At 39.3% G+C, this 21083-nt stretch overlaps 1 protein-coding gene across 1 annotated transcript; it reads right to left on the bottom strand.

Annotated features, from left to right (window-relative positions):
- Window positions 1-144: 144 nt before the first annotated feature.
- LOC145765431 (uncharacterized) lies at window positions 145-20687 on the bottom strand. The gene is made up of 16 exons (XM_082577251.1): window positions 20669-20687; window positions 16037-16574; window positions 13310-13397; window positions 10480-10651; window positions 9976-10129; window positions 9618-9690; window positions 8858-9420; window positions 6783-8688; window positions 6069-6354; window positions 5243-5524; window positions 4601-4760; window positions 3603-3735; window positions 3346-3446; window positions 3043-3243; window positions 691-751; window positions 145-603 (listed from the first exon to the last, which is right to left on the bottom strand). The coding sequence occupies exons 1-16, from the start codon at window positions 20675-20677 to the stop codon at window positions 597-599; spliced, it is 4734 nt and encodes a 1577-aa protein (XP_082433377.1). The 5' UTR covers window positions 20678-20687; the 3' UTR covers window positions 145-596.
- Between the last annotated feature and the right edge of the window lie 396 nt (window positions 20688-21083).

Below are 21083 nucleotides of genomic sequence, written 5' to 3'. Positions count from 1 at the left end.
TCCCAAGATACAGCCACATGTTCAATGTGCCGATCTAATCGACAGAATGTGCCTAGACGCCCACACTGCTCACTTCATCATGTCGTCGATTATTTACGCTCTAAACCTGAAAAACTGCGGTTCACCCAGTTTGGTTCGACATAATTAGCATAAATTGGCGCGGTTTTATTAAACAAGCAAGAATTCGCCGAAACACAATTTTAAAATAGTTGCTCACACACAATGTTGCCACATGCATTGACCTTTTCAAAAAATTAAAAAAACACCAATAAAATTTTGAAAGCAGCACAGAACAAACAAAAATCTTGCACAAGAAACAGCATTAAATGAATGCTTCAAGAGAGCGTAACAATCTATCGTACGAGTACTTCACGCTTTGGCAACACCTAGAATATGCGAAATCAGTGTAAAAATTGCAACAAAACGGTGTTGTAAGTTTTTGTGCGTAATATCACTGTTTTTGAATAGCATATATATTCTGGATGAGAAATGGTGTTGTATGCTTGATTCAAGCATTTGAAAACCTCTTCGTCACGCTCGAATGAGTTAAGACAGTCACCAGCATCACGACGTGGACAAATTTTCTTTGTCATTCGTTAATCTCTGCAATAAATTTTCATATCATTTGTTGTTGAATTTTGAAGTTTTAGCATAACAGTCAAAATCATCACATTTTATTGCATAGGCTACCTCTTCTGGTACGGCACAGGATACGCGGTCACTGCATCAGAGCCGGCGATGACAGGCGGACCTACAAGACATTAGTTTAACATTAAATCAGTTTATAGAAAACACGCATAATTTCTATAAGTCCAAAAAGTTTCGCATTATAAGTCCAAAAAGGAAACAGCATTATAGGCCAGGGCTTCCCAAACTGGGGGTCGCGTAACGAACTTCAGGGGTCGCAGAGAGTAAGTTATACCAATTTTACATAAAGTAGTGCATATTATTCTATGGTACTTTCCAGACCTTTATTTTATAACGCAGTTGTTGAAACTGATGTGACTGTTCAAAACATTATTCTTAACTGAGTTGTAGATTCTGCTTAAATAGGCCTTGCCCTGGTAGTGCGCTAGCTTGAGGACTGCATGCTAGCAGCTAAATATTGAAAAAGTAAACCTAATCGAATCAATCGAAAGCTGGTTAAAAAAATCGAACGGTAACGATAATTTTGTCAAACTTTGCACGGAAGTGGAGCTATTTTGGAAGGACTGTGTTGGCATGTCTACTGAGGGAGCTTCTGCAATGACAGGACATACAGCTGGGTTTCATGCAAAAGTGCGATTTGCGAGTGACAGGCCTACACAGTCATGTTGCATTTACACACTATAGGCTATGATTCATTGCGAGACCTTAATATCTAAAAAGAATATATCCTCATCAAAATGCTATTGTGCAAGATGCTGTGAAAATATTAACTTTATTAAGAGTCGCGCACTCAATACCCGTATTTTTGCAAGTTTATGGTGAAATTTAATGAATGAGAGTTCAGTTTAAATCCCTTTTTACTGGATTGTGAAGTAAGATGGCTCTCAAAAACAAAACTTTAAAAATGCTATTAACGTTGAAAAATGAAGTCGAAAAAAAATCAAACTTGGTCCATCATTTCTGCAATGACATCTGACTTTCAAAATTATGCTATTTGTGAGATTTGCTTGAAAAATGGAAAGAACTTAATTTATCCATCTAAGGAAAAAACACCAATGTTTTTACATTGAAATCAAGAAATTAAAAACTTGAAGCGTTCGTTAAAAATTTAAACATTTAGAAAGAAGAAGTTGAAAATGATTCATTTGAAATTTTTTCATCTAAGCCTACTGTAGAGTTTTTGACTAACAGTGATGTGGAACCAAATGTTTAAGCCTGTGATAATCGACCACTTGTCAAATCTGTTGAAACAGTTATAAAAGTATTTTCTTCCAGAATTAAACAATGCCAAATTAGATAGGATCCAAAACCTATTTGCAATACAAAAACAAAATACCAAGCACGCAGCACCTCTTTTCCAAATCTCAGGAATAACATATTGATCTATTTTCTGAATCTACGTTGCGGCTTGAATTTTCTGAAAAAAGTTTCACACTTTTTGGCTAATTAAAGCGGAATATCTATTATAGGCCTAATTATCTCACTCAGCAGTGAGTGCACTTCTGCCATTTGTGTTCACGCGTCTGTGCGAGTCAACGTCATCAAAGTTGACGACAATCGCAATAAAATACCGTTCCACACTAGACAAGATTGAAACCGCCTTGATACCAGCAGTAACAAACATTGAGCAACGACTGGATTTGCTTTGCAGCAGAAAGCAGTCGCACTCATCACACTGAATAAATGTGTTTTCGGTTATGTTTTGTTTCCAATAGGCTACGTGTAAGTGGCAGGTTTCGAGTATCAGTAGCTTGATGCTATTCTAGTTTCGTTCGAATTAAGCCTTTTAACAAATATCACAAATGTATATTTCGCACTGTTTATCATGTCAACTGCAAAGGGTCGCGGAAAATTTTAGGAGATTAACAGGGGTCGCGAACAAAAAAGTTTGGGAAGCCCTGTTATAGGCTATAGAATATAGATTATAGAATTAAGAATGCTTGACACGGAAGGTTGCATGAGCCAGCAGCAGATCTTTTAATCGGTCGATCAAGTTAAGCCTTTGGTTAGTTAATCGACAATCACTTTGAGTAAAGTGAAGCCTTTTGGTAGATCAGTAATCGGTGATTCTAATCAGCGGATTAAGGTTACTAAAAAGAAAAACAAAGGCTAGATCGCTGCTGAAGCTGCTGTGAATGATAAATGATCCACAGTTGATGCAGCCAACTCTGGAAGTTTGTAAAGCTAGAGTGTCTACTATGTCATATGGCAAAACATGTCTTTAAAACATTGGCTCAACGCCAGTAGACAATGCATCAATGTAAAAAGTACAGGATTTGATAGCTGAGACAAAGTCAATTTGTAAGAGACACATCGTAACATAATCGACTAATCAAAAACTGCAAAGCGAATTTGCATCGACAATATTCGATTCTCTGCAGTGGGTGCCCCCACCTGGATAAGCGTACTGAGATGGTATCGCTTCGTGGATGTGATGGTGAGTATGGTGATGGAGTTGGGTAGGGGGTGATGGAGCTGAGTGGGCCGCAGGAGGAGGTGGACCTACAACAGAATTTCTACCCATTTGGACACCAACTGGAACAAGAGGCTTGGGATCCGGACTTACACTGAGCTTGCGGACAGGGAGATTTGGAACTGAAAAGAAAAAAAGGTATTTTAGGAGAAAAACTTTTACGTCTTTAATAACGTCAAAATAATGTTGATCAAATGCAGAATTATATGTTTTTAATAGTTCACCTTCTCTAAGCCTTCTGTCTTTCATCCCATAATGCATTGCAGGATCTCTAGGTTTTTCTCCAATCCTCGTTCTGGCTAGGTCTTCTCTAGATGGGGATCTGCTGCAAGCATGCACACAAACGGAATAACAATCACACTACTATTGTTAGCCCACAGAACACCTGTGCAGGTTATACGCTATGCATAGTCTTGAACGAAAAATAGATTTTTTTCCAAACGTTTTTGTACCAAATTCTAAAACATTAAAGGTTTTGTACCTTTGCCTCCCAGGTGACTGTTCCTTTGGAATCTTCAAGGAAGGACTTTGCTTTCCACTAAGAACTGGAGCACCAGGAACCCAACCGGGCGGTCCAGCAAACATTGGAGAAGTACCGGAGGGAAACACATAACCTGTTGCAAAGACGTCAGTTTATTTCAAGCTTTGTTACGCTTGATTGCCCACCACGCTTCAGTGGAAGCAACTTGACTCAGATAACCGCATAGTTTTTTCGATACCTCCATGGTGTAGCTTCCATATGAATAAAAGTAATGAGATATGTTATATTTTTCGTGATGGTAAATTGAAATGAATGTGGAGCTTTTTCAAAATAACCTTGATTGCTTGACTGCAGCTCATAGTTTTAAAAAGTCTTTTTGATCTGAAACTGTAAACGCCAATCTTCGTGTACACCTTCACCTTCAGGCATGTCTTTTAGTGTATTGCCAAAGACACAGCCGCATGCTGCTCGTGAGCGGTGTCGAACCAGTGCCCTTTCGAGTGCTGTTGCAGAGCTCTCAACACTTGGCTATGCAGTCGAAATAGTGTAGAGATAACTGATAAGTGAGTTATACAGGTTGTATAATGTATACAGGCTGCATATGAAGTGTAAGTAGTAGTCTAAAAGATGATGGGGTAGGTATGATGAAAAGCCTTTGACAGTATGAAGACCTACGCTGATCTGGCCTGTAAATTAACTTGTAATCGGAGTTAGACCTAACTTGAAATTATTTTACTGTGAAGCTACATGTACTTCTGTGAAGTTGTATTTAGAATCAACCATGAACCCATAGAGCGTAAAGGGGCCCCAGTTCGTTTCTTATGGTAAAAATCAACAAACATTCCAGATTAAATTGCCATCTACTTTGCTTTCAGTAGTAACATGTAATAACAAAAAAACAGGGAAAAAAACTCAGTAAAGATCGCTCTACAACATAACTCCACGCAGCGTAGCCGGTATAAGTAGCCAAAAAAAGAACAGTGCAACGTGCCCCTCACCAGTGGGAATGCCAGACATAGGAAAAGGTTGAACACTCCTGAAAGCAGCAGGACGATTCGGATCATATATTTGCGCATATGGGTAGCACGGGAGTTGCCTACCAGAGCTCTCAGCGGAGGATCTATACACCCTCGGCCCTGAATGATCCATTTCCTTTGGCTGAAAGATAAATAGGTAGTAGGTAGCCAATTTATAAACAAGGCTACTTGTAAATAATATTAATCTAGACGTAGCACTGGATTCCGAGCAACCTTCCACCATGTATTGCAATGAACAGACGCCTTCAGAGCAACCGTACTGACGTTAAGAAATGTAACAATATACAAGGTGTCTTTCCAACAATTTTACTTGGAGAAAATATGAAAAGCGTTTTGACAAAGTCGTTTGCTGGCTCTTGAACCTGTCTGCTAGTTTAAAGCAAGGCATGTCGGAACAGACTACAGTTTCTAATCACAAAGTAACACTATGCGTTTCAAATCAAATACAGCCGGGCTCACATGAAGAAAAGTCATCACAAAGTGAGGTACAAGTATAACTGCATATAGGCTAACTGGGCTGTAACCTATACAGTATATAACTTTTTCAACACAATAAGATAATATGTTTTAGACGATTTAATATTCACAAAGTGTGGAGGTTACCTTTTCTGGGCTCCTAGTCGTCCTCATTGGAGAGGTAGAGGGTTTACGGACTGACGACCGCTCTTCAATTGCTAACGCCCTACCGCGATCTAGAGACTCCGATCTGGAATGCGAGGATCCGGAAAGTGGCGCTTTTGAGCTAATAGCAACAGAGTGACAACGCGCAGATGCCGATGTGAGAGAACTGGGCTGTGGAGACTTATAATTCGCATGTTGCGGTCCAGGTGGCTGGTAAGTTAAACCATGCATAGTGTTTCCTGCAGGAGATTTTTCTTTTGTGATCTGAAATAAGAAAAAAATGAATTTATGAAGTTATTGTGAAATAAACACCATGCGATCCTGTTCAGGATTCTGTAAAGTCCAAAAAAACGGATTGTTTGCTTTGAAACATACGACTCCCTATCTCTTGTACTATGTTTCTTTAAAAATTGATTCAACGTCTGCAGACGTTGAAACGATGTAAAAAAAAAACGAGTGATTTGCAGTATAGGGCGTCACTATAGCTCACAAAACATCGGTAAAACATTGAAACTGCTTGCACGTTCAATTTCATGGAATGAGCACGCTGTCCACTGGTACAACAGCAAAGAATCTTTATGAGCAAGAGGGTGTGTCCGTGTCCAGGTATGCCCGAATGGATGATGATTATGAGCAAGCATATTATAACTTCACGATAAAATAGTAGCCCTTGTTCGGTTGAAAAAAAATTCAAACTTTCAGCGGCTCAGCGCTGTATTTTTCTTAGTGCAATGAAGCAGGCTATGTAGGCTTACTATCACAGAATACCTGGCAATGATTGAATAATGCGTGTGACTACTTTTCTAACCTGAGACTGAAAGGGGGACAAAGCTCCCGCAGAGACACGTTTTTGGGACTGATGGGGCCACAAAGAGGCTTTGTCTTGATCTGCATTCGATTGAGTGATCGGCTTGGTGAGATAATCAACTTTAGAAGGAGTTTTTCTATCAGAGTCTAACTTTCCGACAATTTTCTCTTCGTGATCTTGATTTCGTTGAGATAGAAGCTGTTGTTGTTGTTGTTGTTGCTGCTGCTGCTGCTGCTGCAAGAAGGAATGTTTTTGGAGTTCGTGTATATACTGCTCGTACTGTTGCCTGAAAATCAATGCAGGTGGTTTAGTGCTTGTTGGTTATTGCTGTATATCAAGTAAAGCTGTAGATTCGAAACAAAAGTGCCCTACTTAACAATTTCAACCGACTACGTATACGTCAAGATCTTTCCCATTCTACAACTGTGATGTAAAGTACAAAGGGACTTGGTGTAGTGTAGCAGCATCAAAAGTATTTTAGGTAATAAAAAACAGCTTAAGAAACAAATAAGCTCAACATTACATAATAAAGCAAAGACAGCATAAGTATGAAGCGGTCGTTATTAGAAAAATACAGCAATAACTTCCACCCATAGAACAAGACAAAAACAGTAAATATACATTTATTAAGTATCGTACATTTGTATTCTTGTACTGTACGCTACTTGTCTAGCTTTGTGTGTCAGCAAGTTTGAAAAAGGCAAAAAAACCTACTTGACGCGAGGATCGGCAAAGTACTGGGCTTGAGCTGCGGCTGCTGCCTGCTGGTACGCTGGATCAATGGATGGAAGGTAACCGATTCCTCCTAAAGGAGATATGAAGTGAGGAGCAGCTGCGTACATCTGCGACATGTACGCGGCAGGAGGAGGGGGATTTGCCACGTGGAGTTCGCTAGGAGGAAGTTTCGCATGAGAACCAGGGCTCACATCTCGTATTTCAATCGTCGCATCCGGAGTTGGACGGCTTCGGTTGACAAGACTTCGCTCTCGCGGTTGAGGTTGAGTTTGATTGTCGTCTGCAATTATAATGGCGCGGGGCTCACTTGAAGGGGGTCTTAGTCTAGAGTGCTCTTGAGGTTTAGGGGCGTCAGAAGGAATCGGAGTAGAGGGTTTGCAACGAGCGGGCATGTCTCGGAAAGTGTCTGAAGTCGCGTTGTGAAATTTGTGTTTAAGCTTTGTCGAAGAGTGTTCTGCGACTTCTGGCCGCAATTTCGGATCAGAGTACCTCGATTGAGGGTGAAGATGGGTTTCAACATCGTGTTGCGCGGATTGTTCTGGAGAGGGGGATGTCACCTGAACAGATGGTGGTTTTGATTTGGTGCTATGAAGGTCTGCCTGTGATGATTGCGGCCTTGCTGAAGAAACACCTAGCTGTGGTGAGGCATGTTTGTGGATATTGTTCTTTATATGAGAGGTATTCATATTATTTGGGGTTAGGGGTCGGTTGGCCCTGATGCGGTCTTGGGCTTGGGCCGAAACTGCGGTTTGGGGCTTGTGGGGGTCAGGATGAGGGTGGAAGGTCCCAGTTACCGTGATGTTGTTAGAAAAATGGTTTTGAGTGGAGGTCGCATGCAGAACCACCCCAGGTAACTTTTTGCCTGCAAAATGCTGCGGTGGCAAGCGAAGATTCCCTTCAGCTTTGACGTGAACCATTGAATCTGTGTTGCTGGTCAACACCACAGTAGATTCGTTCGACTTGAGTGTGATGTTGCTGCGCGCTTTCTGTGGACTTTGCACGGGCGGCACAATGCTAATTGTGGCCGGTGCCACCGATGGGACAGGAGAGGGTGCAGAAACGAAGGGAGTAGCAGAGGTCCTGGGCTGTGGCTGGTGAATATTTCCTTCGACGCTTCGAAAATCACTTTCGGGCGTCGGTGTTGAAGAACTTGACTTTTGGTCAAACTTCTTTTTCCGCTTAACTTTCTTTGCTGATGTTACCAGGCTTCCAGGAGAAGATTTTCCAGCGTACGATGATGTCAGACTCTGATTAGGATCAATTGGGATCGGAACAGTTTTACCTTTAGCGATCTTCAAGCCTTGAGGGTGAGAAGCCGGCGTCGAAATTGAAGCAAAGTAGTTTTCTTTAGGAGTTCGATCAGCCGACGAATGCCGAGCCGTGGTTTCGAAAGCGTTTTCTGATTGAGGAAGCGAAGTGGTAGTGACGTGACAGGACAAAGTAACCGGTTCTTTTGCAGTGACAAGAGCAGTGCGTGGTGCTTGACTGCTGATTGAAGACACTACGTCACATTCGAACGGTTTTCTGGCCTCGCTTTGCACAATCTGAGGAGTGCAGACAGATCTTGTTTGACTTAAGACTCCTGAGGATCCGGTGATTTTGTAAGCATCTTCATTGGCCGATGCTTCTGTTCCGCTGATGCTGGAGGAGCTTGGAGCAACTTGAACGTTGTCTGGCATGGAAGCTTTTCCCACTCTGGACACAAGAGACAAAGCAGGATGAGGAGAATTGTGGCTGTACGGTGTTGAGAGTCCAGGCAAAAATTGATCGTTGGTGTCTTGCAACTGCAGCAAGGTTTGTACAGCTTGGGCACTCTCGTTGTCGGCTGCGTTTGCGTCAGATGAGACTGGATGACCACTGGGATGTCTTTGGCTCTCAGTTGTAACTGTCAGAAAAGTAATAACAAAATGAACAAGAAGAATTATATAATTAAACGTTCAATGCTTCGAAACGTAGCATCTGCTGGTTTATCGTTTTACGAGATAAACTTTCCAATTACACAAAAAAAATCACAACGTTTTTGCTATATATTAAAACAAAAGAATAACACAAACCTGTGGTTTGCAAAAGAGCTGCGTGGACGACAGAGCTTACAGCAGACTGCAACGTCTTCAATGGATGAGATAAAGACTCAGATGTTGAATACGGGAAGTCGTTTATAACAGATGCTGTCATCATGCTTGTTGAACTTATTGATGCAACGGGTGATATTTTGAATGTGTTTTGTGATAGGGCAGTTGTGTAAACGTTGACATCGCCTTGGGTGGCTGAAACAACGGTGGAAGTCGGATTTCGATCAGAAAACGATGTTTCGGTGGTCAGATACTGATTCTGTTTCTTTTTAACATCCGACGGCCCATCTTCACCCTCAGCATCCGATTTTGTTTGGACAGCTACAGGACTAGCCTTGGAGGAGGAGCTATTTTCTTTTGCACTTTCATCATCTTCTTTTTCAGCAATACTAGAGCGCTCCGGATCAGATACTCTTAAGTCTTCTCCTCCAGAAGGAGATCCTGTCTGGTCCGTAGCCATCCCGTCATCATCATTGAGATCACCAGGTTCTTTCACATCATCACCATGAGCATGAGTTTGATGATAATTCAACCCGCTGACATGCCTGGAATCAAATGAAAACATGATGGATGAAGTTTGCTCAAGTCAGACACTAAGACCACAAAACCAAGAGACATTATTCAACAAAACAGTCATGCAACCATTGCAGAAGACAAAATAAAGATTCTGAAATACATACCATTTTTATTTTATTACTTCGTCTGACGACGAGAGTTTATATTTATATAATTATGTACTCACTTATAACGCTTGCTGCATTTTCGATGAGGACATTCTAGAAACACAGGAGATGAGCAACTTGAAGAACCACTGCCTGTTGTGTAAATGTCCAATTTAGTTGAAGAATTGTATCACGATACAGTACCAGCCGTTGTTTCTTTTTATTAACCAATAGGCCTACTTTTAGCCTCATAAAACTTTATATTTCTTTTTCATTTGGTTGTAAAGATGAAACGTTTCATTCTATACGACAAAAGCTTTTCAAAAGAACATACTTGCCGGTGTCAGTAAGTAGTAAAAAATTGGAAATAAAAATCTCTCGCTAGCATTAAAGTGGCGCTTTTTACAGAAAAGCGGTATTTGACCAACAGTAGCTTACCTCCATTTGTGCTGCGATCAGTTTGAGCCTGGGGTTGCTGTGACAAGTCCTTGTTACGTGACGCGGCCAGCCGAGCTCGCTTTGAAAAGCGTGGAGCAGAAACACGGGAATTGTCATTTTCTGTATTCGCAGCCATCTCTGATTCTGAATTCTGCTGACCAAGAAATCGAAAGGATGTAAGTTTTAATGGAAATGAGATACTAAGCACGCTTGCCCAGTAAACTGTAGATTGCAGTCATTGCTTAGCCAATTTGATATTTGAAGTTATCCCATGGCAGTGAAGATAACTGGGAAATCTAAGTCAATCCGTATCTCTTTCAATGCAAAGACTTATTTGAAAATGAATAGTCGAAAAACTGTGACAGAAGTCAATTCACTGTGGACACAATATGATATGCTGTGAGTAATATTGTACCGTTTAGGTTTTCCTGGCCAGTCCATGTGTAGATATCTCAAACGTGATTAACTAACCCAGACTTAAAAAACGGTAAACTTGACCGTTACCTTGTTTCTGCGCTTTGCTGCAGCGGAAGGACTTCCTTTGACGTCATCAGGAACATACTGGGCTCCTCCTCTACTCTTTCCCTTCCTAGCTGCATCTGCTAGGGCTCCTCTGGCTCTTTTGGGCCGTCCGTTTTTTGCGCGTAACTCCATATCCATGTCACTGTCCGAAAACCTACAAAAAGTTTTAATCAATTTTTTTTTTATCTGCAAACTAAATTTTGCGACGATACCTGTAATTTTACAAAGCTTAGTCCGTCGTGCAGTTGTTCTTTTTAGGAAATAGAAAGTTACATTTTGTTTCAAAAAGAAAACATTTTATATCTAATACGGATTCTGATTGGCAAAATGATAGTCATCTGGGCCATTTGCTTTTCCGATGATTTTCAACCGATAAGTCGACAATACAAAACGTGCAACAGAAACTAACTGTTTCATTGTTTCGCTCGTATCAAATTATGAAAATGAAGTAGGACGAGACTGTTTTTGGAAGGATGAATGACGCTCGGTCATTTGGTTGCAGCAGCCCTTTCCACAAGCGCCTTTTTGGCCAATGGAAAAACTGAAAAACACAACCAACTTCCAACCGTTGTCGTCCGCACCAAATCTATACTGATAAGGTGGGACTCCAAGACCGACCTAAACAGGCCACATGTCTCAAAACAATGCACCATTGAATGCAGCAAGCTGGGACTTTTCAATGCAATATTCTGTTGCGGAAGAATGTGACAACTTAAGAACAATCAATCAGATTTAGAAGACTCGAACGGAAACAGGTGAGTGGTTACCAATACTAAGATTGAATTCGATTTTAGGTAGCCACGATAAAGACATTTAAAACGGTACCGATTGGGTTCTTTCTTGTATAACAAAGTAGTTATGTGTTCATACCGTCAGCATTATACAATATAACCAGTGTAAAACATAGCGTCTGTAAAAATGCGTTCTTCTCGCCAGGATTTTACGTCATGGTTCCCAGAGACCTAGCTGCAAGTTGTTTTAATCAGGTTAGCGTGACGTACGTTTTACGTCTATTATCATTTTCACTGAACGAGTTTGCCAGAGTTTTTCTAATCTTTAAAGATCACTGTTGTCATTTGCCACATTTATAGCAAAACCATCCCCATGAGAGTAAATGCAAATGTTTAATTAAGACGCGAGTAGGTAGAAAAGTGGTTACAAAACCGTCGTGCAATCGCAAGGTTGCTTGAGCCCACAACTAGTTGGACTTGATCGATATTCCATAGAAATACACTTTTTTCATGAATCTTTATCGCAAAAGCTAAGTTTCGTTATAAAATGGAATTCGGTTGACTACGTTTCGCAGTTAGGCTGTCGGCATGCATTTACTGCTTTATCATTTGTATGCTCAACATGTGGAAAACAGAGCTTTTAAAATGGAAGACAATTCAAACATTACCAACACAGAAGCACTCATTATTTTTGCATGCGTTGACCATGGTGAAAAGTGAAAATGGTAAAGAAACGTTCATTTAACTTTCCTGTTTCCTGAGTTCCAATGGTCGAGTCAAGTGACCTACCATTTTCCAATTCAAAGCAGAAATGTGCACCCAGATTAAACTGAGAGGCTACTAGATGGCAGCCAAGACACATATTAATTGTTTTTCGGCAGACGAGTGTAACAAGAATTGACGGCTTCAGTTTACATTTTCTATTCGGCATCAGTAAATACCAGTCTTCCACGCAGTTAGATCAAGCAACTGAAGACAATCTGAACTTTGAGGTTGTTGTTTTTAATGAGAGCTTGTTTACAGAAGCGGCATATTTCGCAATATTCCTTTTTGGCAAATATTTTAAATTACCCCTCAGGCTGTTGTTGGCAGGCAGCAAGGAAGACTCAAAAGTTATCAAAGCAGCGTTTACGAATTTGATTGAAATTTGATAGCCAAACTTTACGCTGATTCATTATCGACGATTTTGATTGAACAATTTAGTTTTCACGAGTTCTGTGCCTTTTTTTCTGTCTGCGAAAATTATGACAAAACAGCGTTAATCACGGTACTCGCCAGTGCAAAACAGTTTAGATACTTTAAACATTTTCAATGATGTCATTCCAAGTTATTTGTTTAAAGTTTGAAGAAAACGTTATTGCCAGAAGGTGAGACAAAGTAACTACATTCTTTTCAATACAAGTGTGGTTGCATTTTACCCCGAGATGATTTATATCTTTGCAATAACACGTTTTCTCAGCCAGTTGCAGTGTTTTTGCTCACAGCAACAAACGTGATTTTCGTGTTAGCTACACGCCACGCTACAGCGAGTTGGCATGATTTAAAACAAACGAAACAGCAATTTCCAATTTTCCTTTTAACTTCCGTTGTTTCCTTTGTGGGATACCGTACCAACAAAAACTTTTAAAAATCTAAACCTTCCACCCAAACTTTATCAAGTTAATATTTTTAGTAATTGTTTTTCAAAAATACAATCACAGAATGTTTTAATCATACAAGAAGCCGTTCTACTGCAACAAAAAAATCCGTCGTTTATACGTTGATTTAATGTGTGCAGACGTTAAATCAATAGAAAGATGACTGATTTTGCTGTCTGGGATTGCAACAGAAAAACAATTCGGCCCGTCAAGATCCAACTTACACGATGACAGAAGTAAGACAAAAAATAGTAATAAGAACGAGACTTAAAACACAGCTGCTTTTAACAAAGAAGAATGCGGCTTAACGAGATTAAAAACTAAATAGTTTCTAGTTGTTTCGCTCAGTTCACACTGCGTTCCATTAGATTTGAAAAAAATTGAGACAGTTTATTTACTAAAGGATACCACCATAAAGTGTTCTCTCCATTCAGCAAAACTTACCGGGGTGGTGCCCAATCGTGCTTCGTGGCGTCAAGCAAGGTTCCCACATAGGTCCTATTCCTCCAAGTCACATTCACGACAAGTACGCCTGTGATGACAAGAACATTCATAAAATATAGATGTTTTTCCCAATTATTCCATAACATTGGTATGCGTAAAGTAATATTCTGTATCAAAAAAGCCTTGATCTCTCTACAATTAGCTTTGGAGGGCAACAGGTCTAACGTAATAATTTCGTGTTACATTGAATCAACGAAAAACGTTTGATAGATATAAAAAAGAAAAATTTGCCAGCTGGGATAGGACCATCATCGTACGAAGATTAAAGACTTTAATCAGCCAGCTCAAGCGATATCTTCGGGCCAACATCAAGTAAACGCGTCATTCGATACGCTGCGTTTAAAAACATGTTTAACAAGGCAGTTGTCATATTGGCATTGTGTAACCGTTTAACAACATTGACACAAAGCAAAATGAACACTTTTGTTCTATCCCGCAATATCCCAAAGCTATTATATTACAATGTTGTGAGATTAACACAGAATTTAGAAGCACGTGTATAAAAGTGAATAGGTTGCCCTCACTACGTATTTTAAACATTAAACTACAAACAATTGACCGCATACATTATTTTCAAAATGAACGCGCAAATTTTGAGGCATGCAGAGCTTGCATTCTGCTGCCTGTCAATCAACCTGTCATGTGGTAGACCAGATAATAGCTGCTCTCTAGCTCATACATGCTGGTTAGCTAGTTTATCCTTGGTCACACAATTTCAGTGCCTACGACGAGCAGAACTGCAGAAGTAGAAAATGAAACTTTAAAACATTACTAGGGAAGTCTGCACCTAAATTTTGAAAATGCATTTTGAAAATCGAGCAGTTTTGTGCAGAAAACTTTCTGAGAGCTGACTCTGTCATTTGAAATATAAAACATGTGTTGACATGCAACCAAACGCAAATAGCACACGCTGCATTCCTTTCTGTCTGAAGACAAAACGTTGCGAAAACAGAGGTGCTCAGCGAAACAGGAATTCTCAAATATTTAGCTACTTCTAATACTATTACAATATGCCTAATAAAAATTTAAATCTAAAGGATCGAGCCATATTAGAAAAATATCCACCTTGTTAATCACAAAATAAACAGCCCAAAATAGCACTTAAGATGAAAACAGTTAAGTTTTCGAAACGTTTACTGAACATGAGTTTAGTATGTACATTTTAGGCTTTTTATCGCTTGGTTTCATTGAACAGGCGTTACAGCCATTTTATCGATCACATTGTTCCCAAACTCCCCCTAAAACTTTTGCAATGTGTACATTCACCTAGTCAGCTAAACTTCCTTTTTTAACATTATTTATAACGTCACTGATGCAGAAAAGACAACTTTTGCTGGCTGGGAAAAAATAACTGAACATTCAGGAAGTCTGAAAAGATCGAAGCAAAATACTGAGTTATTTCAAACAAACTTTTTTACTGAGAGGGCTTGCTGAATCTCACATGGGTAAGAAAGAGCGAGCAAATATCTTTTTTCGATTCAAAGGTTACTAATTAAACAAAGTTTTCAATTGGTTGAACTTTGATAGGACGTCATATCCGGGAGACTACTTACAAACAAATCGGTGATCTTAAAGTGCTCAATAGGCTATCTATCCTAACTAGCAACAGTCTTTTTCTACATTGATTTAACGTCTGCAGATGTTGAATAAATGGAAAAAAGAGCTAGTTTGCAAGCTGGATTTGTACCTTTTGCAGTTTCAAAAGCAGTTTCAAAATTACTTGAATAACTTCTACGTCGCTAGTTATTATAGATATGCGAAAAAACTTTATGAAGCTGAATGGCCAAAAGGAGTCAACTACCAAAGTTTACCATTCAAGCCAAGCCCCCACCTATTCACTATCACCAGACTTACGCCAAAGCACAGCCAAGATAAAAAGGCAACTGGCCCATCCTCTCTTGCCCACGACCACGACTGAACAAAGACCAGACACGAATGAGCTCAGGCTCGCGCTTTTTAACGAATCGCAAAAGTTTCTAATCGCTGGCCTTTGTCTGGCTCAGAACAACCAAAGCATGTTCGAATTGTTCGCACTATTTTTTCTCGCATCATGAAATTGCTGGATTTCAATAATTGTTCTGTGCTGCTCAACTGCTGCAGCAGCGGGCAGGCTGACGGGTGCATGGCCAGTAACTTCAGATTTCAATGGATGCAATTATCATATATCACAAAACGTGAAAGTCGTTATATCACTTACATTTTCAAAAACTAAGCAATGTGAATGTGGAAATGATTAAAAAGCATGAAGAATGTATCATTAATTATACAACTTGAATTGATACTTTTCACATGCTATTATGATTAAAATACAACTGCCACGCTTACTTTGTATGTGTATTTACTTACACGTCATAAGTGCTTGCTGTAGCATTAGCTGAGTCATAACATTTGGTGCATTCGCAAAGCCAAACATCCGTAATTGATTACAACATAAGACGTGTATTGATTGAAACATAAAATCTTCTATATTTGAACTAAAACGTATGATGTTTAACTAAAGCTGTCCGAAACGAAAATACTTAAAGGCTTTTGTTGTGTTTCTGCGCAAATTTTTTTTGGTCTTGATTTGGTTTCGAGAAAAAATATTTCGAACCTGCTGTTGCAAATTCTCTCATCGAATTTAAAAATTAGTAACAGTTCCGGTGCTTGAGCGTCAGTGTAATTTACCTGTATCAGTTTCGTGCCAGACAATTCCATCCAAATGCACACTTGTCCCAGGTTCACACGGACCCAATGAGTCCGGTTCTGTTAGTACTCCAACATCACATGTAGTTGTCACAGTCCCCACTGATCGATGTGAATGTGTGACCGATGATGGTTCAGTGTTGGCGTTTGCTTTTGAAGCATCGCTGCTGGAGTTGCTGCTCGCGGTTGACCAGACAGAAGAGGCTTCTGACAAGGGAGAGGAACTGGTAGTATGTTCGCCCGTTTTTGAGACGTTTAGTCTCGGCATTGAATGAGCGAATAAACTTGACGGTGCAAACACCGGTGGAGCGACGGATGTCATGCCGTAATCGGATGACTTATTTCCCGCCTTTACGCGTCCAATTTCTCCGGTGTCAGCACGTGAAATTTTTGTCGGATCAGACTGCTGTAGTGGGGATGTCGACCTTCTGCTCTCTCCAACGGTAGCAGTTTTGAATTGTGATGTCACGCGCATGTGACCAGACAGTGAATTCACCAAAGCAGTGCCAGACTTTTGATCCTGAAAAAATATATAAACAGCCGTTAAACTACAACTTTATACCTTTGCAAAATACAATCCACACGGTCCACAAAATCACACAGTTTCGTTTTCCTATATATGTTCTAAACATATCTTGTCAAAAAACGCAATTTAAGGCTATTTTCCTGCATGTTTTTGACATATCTCGTCAAAAGAAGCAATTCGTTGCTTTTTTTCTGCATATGTTTTTGACATATTTCGCCAGAAGACGCAATTGAGGGCTATTTGGCACGAACAACAACACTGTGCCCTGACAACGACCCAAGTAGATGGGTAATCATGCTGAATTGATTTGTTTACTGAGGTAATAGCCTACATAACCACACTTTTTCAAAATCATATGGTTGGATCATTGGATGCACAAATTTAACTCAGTACTCGGATGCCAATGGCGCAGGGGTCGGTATTTTTCCCTTATTCGTCGCATGATATAAAACCCTGCTTTTCTCCTCCAGGATATAAAACCGACGTTTACTCCTCCAAGGGCAGTTAGCCTGTCAACGCTGGAGGACTCTACTGTACAATCAAGTGGCTGCTCGAAGAATGCCCGAACATTTGACCCCAATGAAATGTAGTCCGAAAAACAACCTCTCATACGAAAGAAGAAACCCTGCTTCTTGATGGTTTGCAAATTGTTTCAACGTTTGTGTTTATCGTATTTTCAGAACGATAATACTTTTTATTTTCTGTTTGTACACGTAGTAGAAGTTAGTGGTCGTATTTTTGCTTAACTATAAGTCTACTTCATTGATTGAAACACTAAAAACATGAAGTCAGATTTTCGTATGAATATTAAGCTAAACTTCATGGTACTTTGAAGGCTTGCGAGAGTCACAAAACAATTGTAGGCCAACCGCCTAACCCTTAAATAGGGTGTAAAAATTATACTATCAACGAAGAAGCTGATGCAAGACATTGAACTTTTGTTTCAAGAAAAATAAACAAAATTGTACACACTTTTCATCACTTTTGCGTTGATCAAGCCTCAACAAATATTAAAATCACTTCAATCTTTTTAGACAACTTGACAGCACTTTTTAGCATTTTACTTAACATAATAAGCAGGCTACAGACTCACAGAAGTAAAATATAATTTAACAAACAAGGTAATTTCGCGGATAGAGTAAGCTACTTAACATACTTGGCACTTGGCAGGCAAATTAAAGTATAAGATAATAGGCTGAAGAAACAAAAATACGCAATTTACTAAGACAGCAATAATTTCAGCAAGTTAAACAATCTTGTACCAGCATCATGATATTAATTTAAAAAATAAACAAACTGCAGTGGCACAGACTTCTCACTCATGAAAACAACATGTTTCAGCTGTTGATGCCTGAAATCAATATAATTTGATGTCGAATGAAAGAAAAAGAAACAAAACTATGTTAGATTAGAACACCACTGTGAACTGCTGGAAGTTTGTTGCTGCAATTACGCAAACAACTGTGCTTGAACATTTGACTACAACCCCGCTTGAGCTAGTGAGTTTAAACTAAATGACAATAGGCTACTGTTTGGTAGACACAAACAATATTTAGAACAGCTTCAACTTCTCGCACTGCCACCAAGCCAACACTCTTGTAATTGACAATTGGATTCTTTGAACGTTGAAAGTTTGTGTTTTTAATTTTCGAGTAGCCGAACAAAAGCGTTTCGTGATTCTTAACTCAGAACAAAAGACATGTCTCGAAAATGTTTTAAAACAAAATCTAATTTCGTCTTGTCGCAAATTCTGCGGTTGTGGTGTTTCATATTTAATCAATAAATTTCTAATTTTCTAAATTTCTAAGCAAAGAATTTAGTTTATTTGGCTCAAACAAAATCAAACTCCGAACCAAATTCTTGTACGGTACTGAAAACGAAGTTTATTTGGTCCAACCGAAATTTGTTTCTGATACAAGTGACTTTAATAACCGTGTGTGCGATGTAACGTCTGCCGTGCGTAAAACATGTAAAGCAAGTTTTACGTCATTCGTACGTCATGGATGACAGCAATCTTCCACAGCAAAAAAAACACACTGCTGAAATTACAACGTAACAAAGCGACGAAACTCATTGAAGCCAGCCAATTTCATACAACCAGTAAATAACTATTACAGCAAGGTCACCAGCAAACTGTCCTAGCGCAAAACTGCTGCCAAATTATCAATTTTGACAAATAGTAAGCTCAATTCATGTCCACGTACGATTGGAACGTAAGTGTTAATCAAGCATTCTATACCAGATACCACCAATCCACCATCATACAGCTGGTACCTTCAACGTAAACAGGGGCAGAATGCTCTTTCTGTTATGAAACGTCATTATGCCCAGAAAAATATCCTTTTTTTACCTTCAATCAACGTCTGCAAACACTATTGATTTCCTTAATAAAGCTACTGCCAGCAGTGGAAGCATACCTCATACAGGACTATATTCAAATTGATTAAACGCCAGCAGACGTCGAATCAGTGCAAAAAGAGTAATTTTTTCCAGCTAGGATGCATGTTTGAACAGTTAGAGAGTATTGAGAAAGCGACGCCTTCGAGATTGTGTCAGCTTCAACACAAGAAGCATCCATGAATATTCGTTACGAAAGTAAACATAAGCAAACAAACACTCAAGTGAAATTACCAGAGAATTAGCTACAACAGATTTACGATAAAAAATCCTTTTGACCCACAACATAAAACAATAAATGGAACTTGACATTCAAAAAAGGTTTGATTGGACACAAGCGTACCCGCTAATACTTCAAGCAAGAATGTGCTCCTCAATGTCAAAGGTAGAAACAAGAAAAAAGCAACGGTTAATTATGTCAACCAGCAGAAGTGAAGACGGTACAGAATAACGCAATATGGTAATATGCATATCACTAGCTAGGTAGAAAATCAGTTTTTTTACAAATGCCACTTAAATTAAAGCATTCTATAAGACCGCCCGGTTCTGAGCTTACCTAAAAGTACAGGTGTCATGCACGGTCGCCAACAAAGCAGCAAGATCACTGAGATATTTTTTAAAAGATTAAAATTTATAACGTCCCGCTACACAAGATCTTTCAATAATCCTTGTCTTTCTGTGGCCTTTCATGACCTTTGTTTAACTTTTCAAAACTATATGTACGATAAGTCCACACATTCCAAAGACAGGTTAGCGTTGGACAAACAAGAACAATGGCCGGAAAACCCAACTTGTTGCAGAAATGTCTTAAAGGCCAAGGTACCTGTGGTAAAGTTAGTTAGCTAGCACGCTATAAAGCTGCGATAAACGGCTTATTTAATGAAACAAAGCCAGGAAATCCTTTCTGACATTACATCTTGATTGAGGCTATGCCTGCAATTGAGCTCAATCATCAACATATTTTTTGATCCATCAACAAAGAAAATAAAATGGAATTTTTAGTGAACTTCAAAACACCTCCGAGTCGACAATGTTGATAGGATGAAAAAAGAAACGCTGCTCATTTATAACAATTCAACGTCTAGTTACATCGATTAAACAAAAGAGAAAATTAAGTCTATTGCCATTCAGAGGCGCATAAAAACACAAAAATCAATAAATCAAACTATACACTGAAGTCTAAAGGCGCGTTGTTTAATTGTCCTTTCCATAGAAAACCAATCAATGAACTCGTGTTTGGGATTTTAAAAGTGATAAAAAGCGACGTGCATTTAATCCATCATTTTAGGCCGTAAAATGTATTTGATATTTACGCCATAAATGTAAATACGTCACACGGCTCTACGATATATGATCACAGCTTTTTATCTAACGTAAATTTCACATTCAAATATATATGTTTACTGCTTTTTATGTGGTTTTAATTTTAATTATGGCTGTTGCAAAAATTTAAGGTACGCTCAAGCATATCGTATTGAAAACGTTTCCAGAAAAGAGGAAAAAAAGAACAAAAGTCCGGAGTCGTGAGGTCAACTTCGAAACGTCGAAACGTAATTGCTGGAGTTCAGGGTCATTTATTAAACTTTAAAGTTGCAAATGAAAACAATCGATATTTGATCTTCTAGGTAACAAAGTGCCTTTACTTGAAATAAGTTTTAGTTTTAAACTGAGTGGCCAAGCGTCTGTCTTACCTGCAACATGCTGCAACTATACTAACTCTGCTTCAAAGACTAGCCAAAAGTTAAAAAAACAAAAGCGTCAAGGCGACGGCTGCAATTCCTGCTTGACAGCAGAGTGAAAATATGAAATACTTGAACTTGTTTAAACTTTTCCAGAATTCACGCCCAATTCAAGCATTTGGCTTTGCATGACCACAAATCTGCTGAAATACGCTGCAAATCTTACTGCAATTTATGAAGCGCACTGAGTAATTTAAAGTTAAGTGTGCAAACACATTGGCGTGCTTCCAGAACCATAGCTACAGCCGCACGACAGCAAGCTGCTGCATTTTATCCAAACGGAAGGATATTTCTCACTTTATCAACATGACTATAAAAAGTAGTTAAGAAATGAGTCATTGAATAGTCAAAGCTGAACGATAGCATC

The sequence above is a fragment of the Aplidium turbinatum genome, chromosome 2 (genome assembly GCF_918807975.1).
Source record: "Aplidium turbinatum chromosome 2, kaAplTurb1.1, whole genome shotgun sequence".
NCBI classification, from domain to species: Eukaryota; Metazoa; Chordata; class Ascidiacea; order Aplousobranchia; family Polyclinidae; genus Aplidium; species Aplidium turbinatum.
This window is presented reverse-complemented; position numbering and strand designations above follow the sequence as displayed.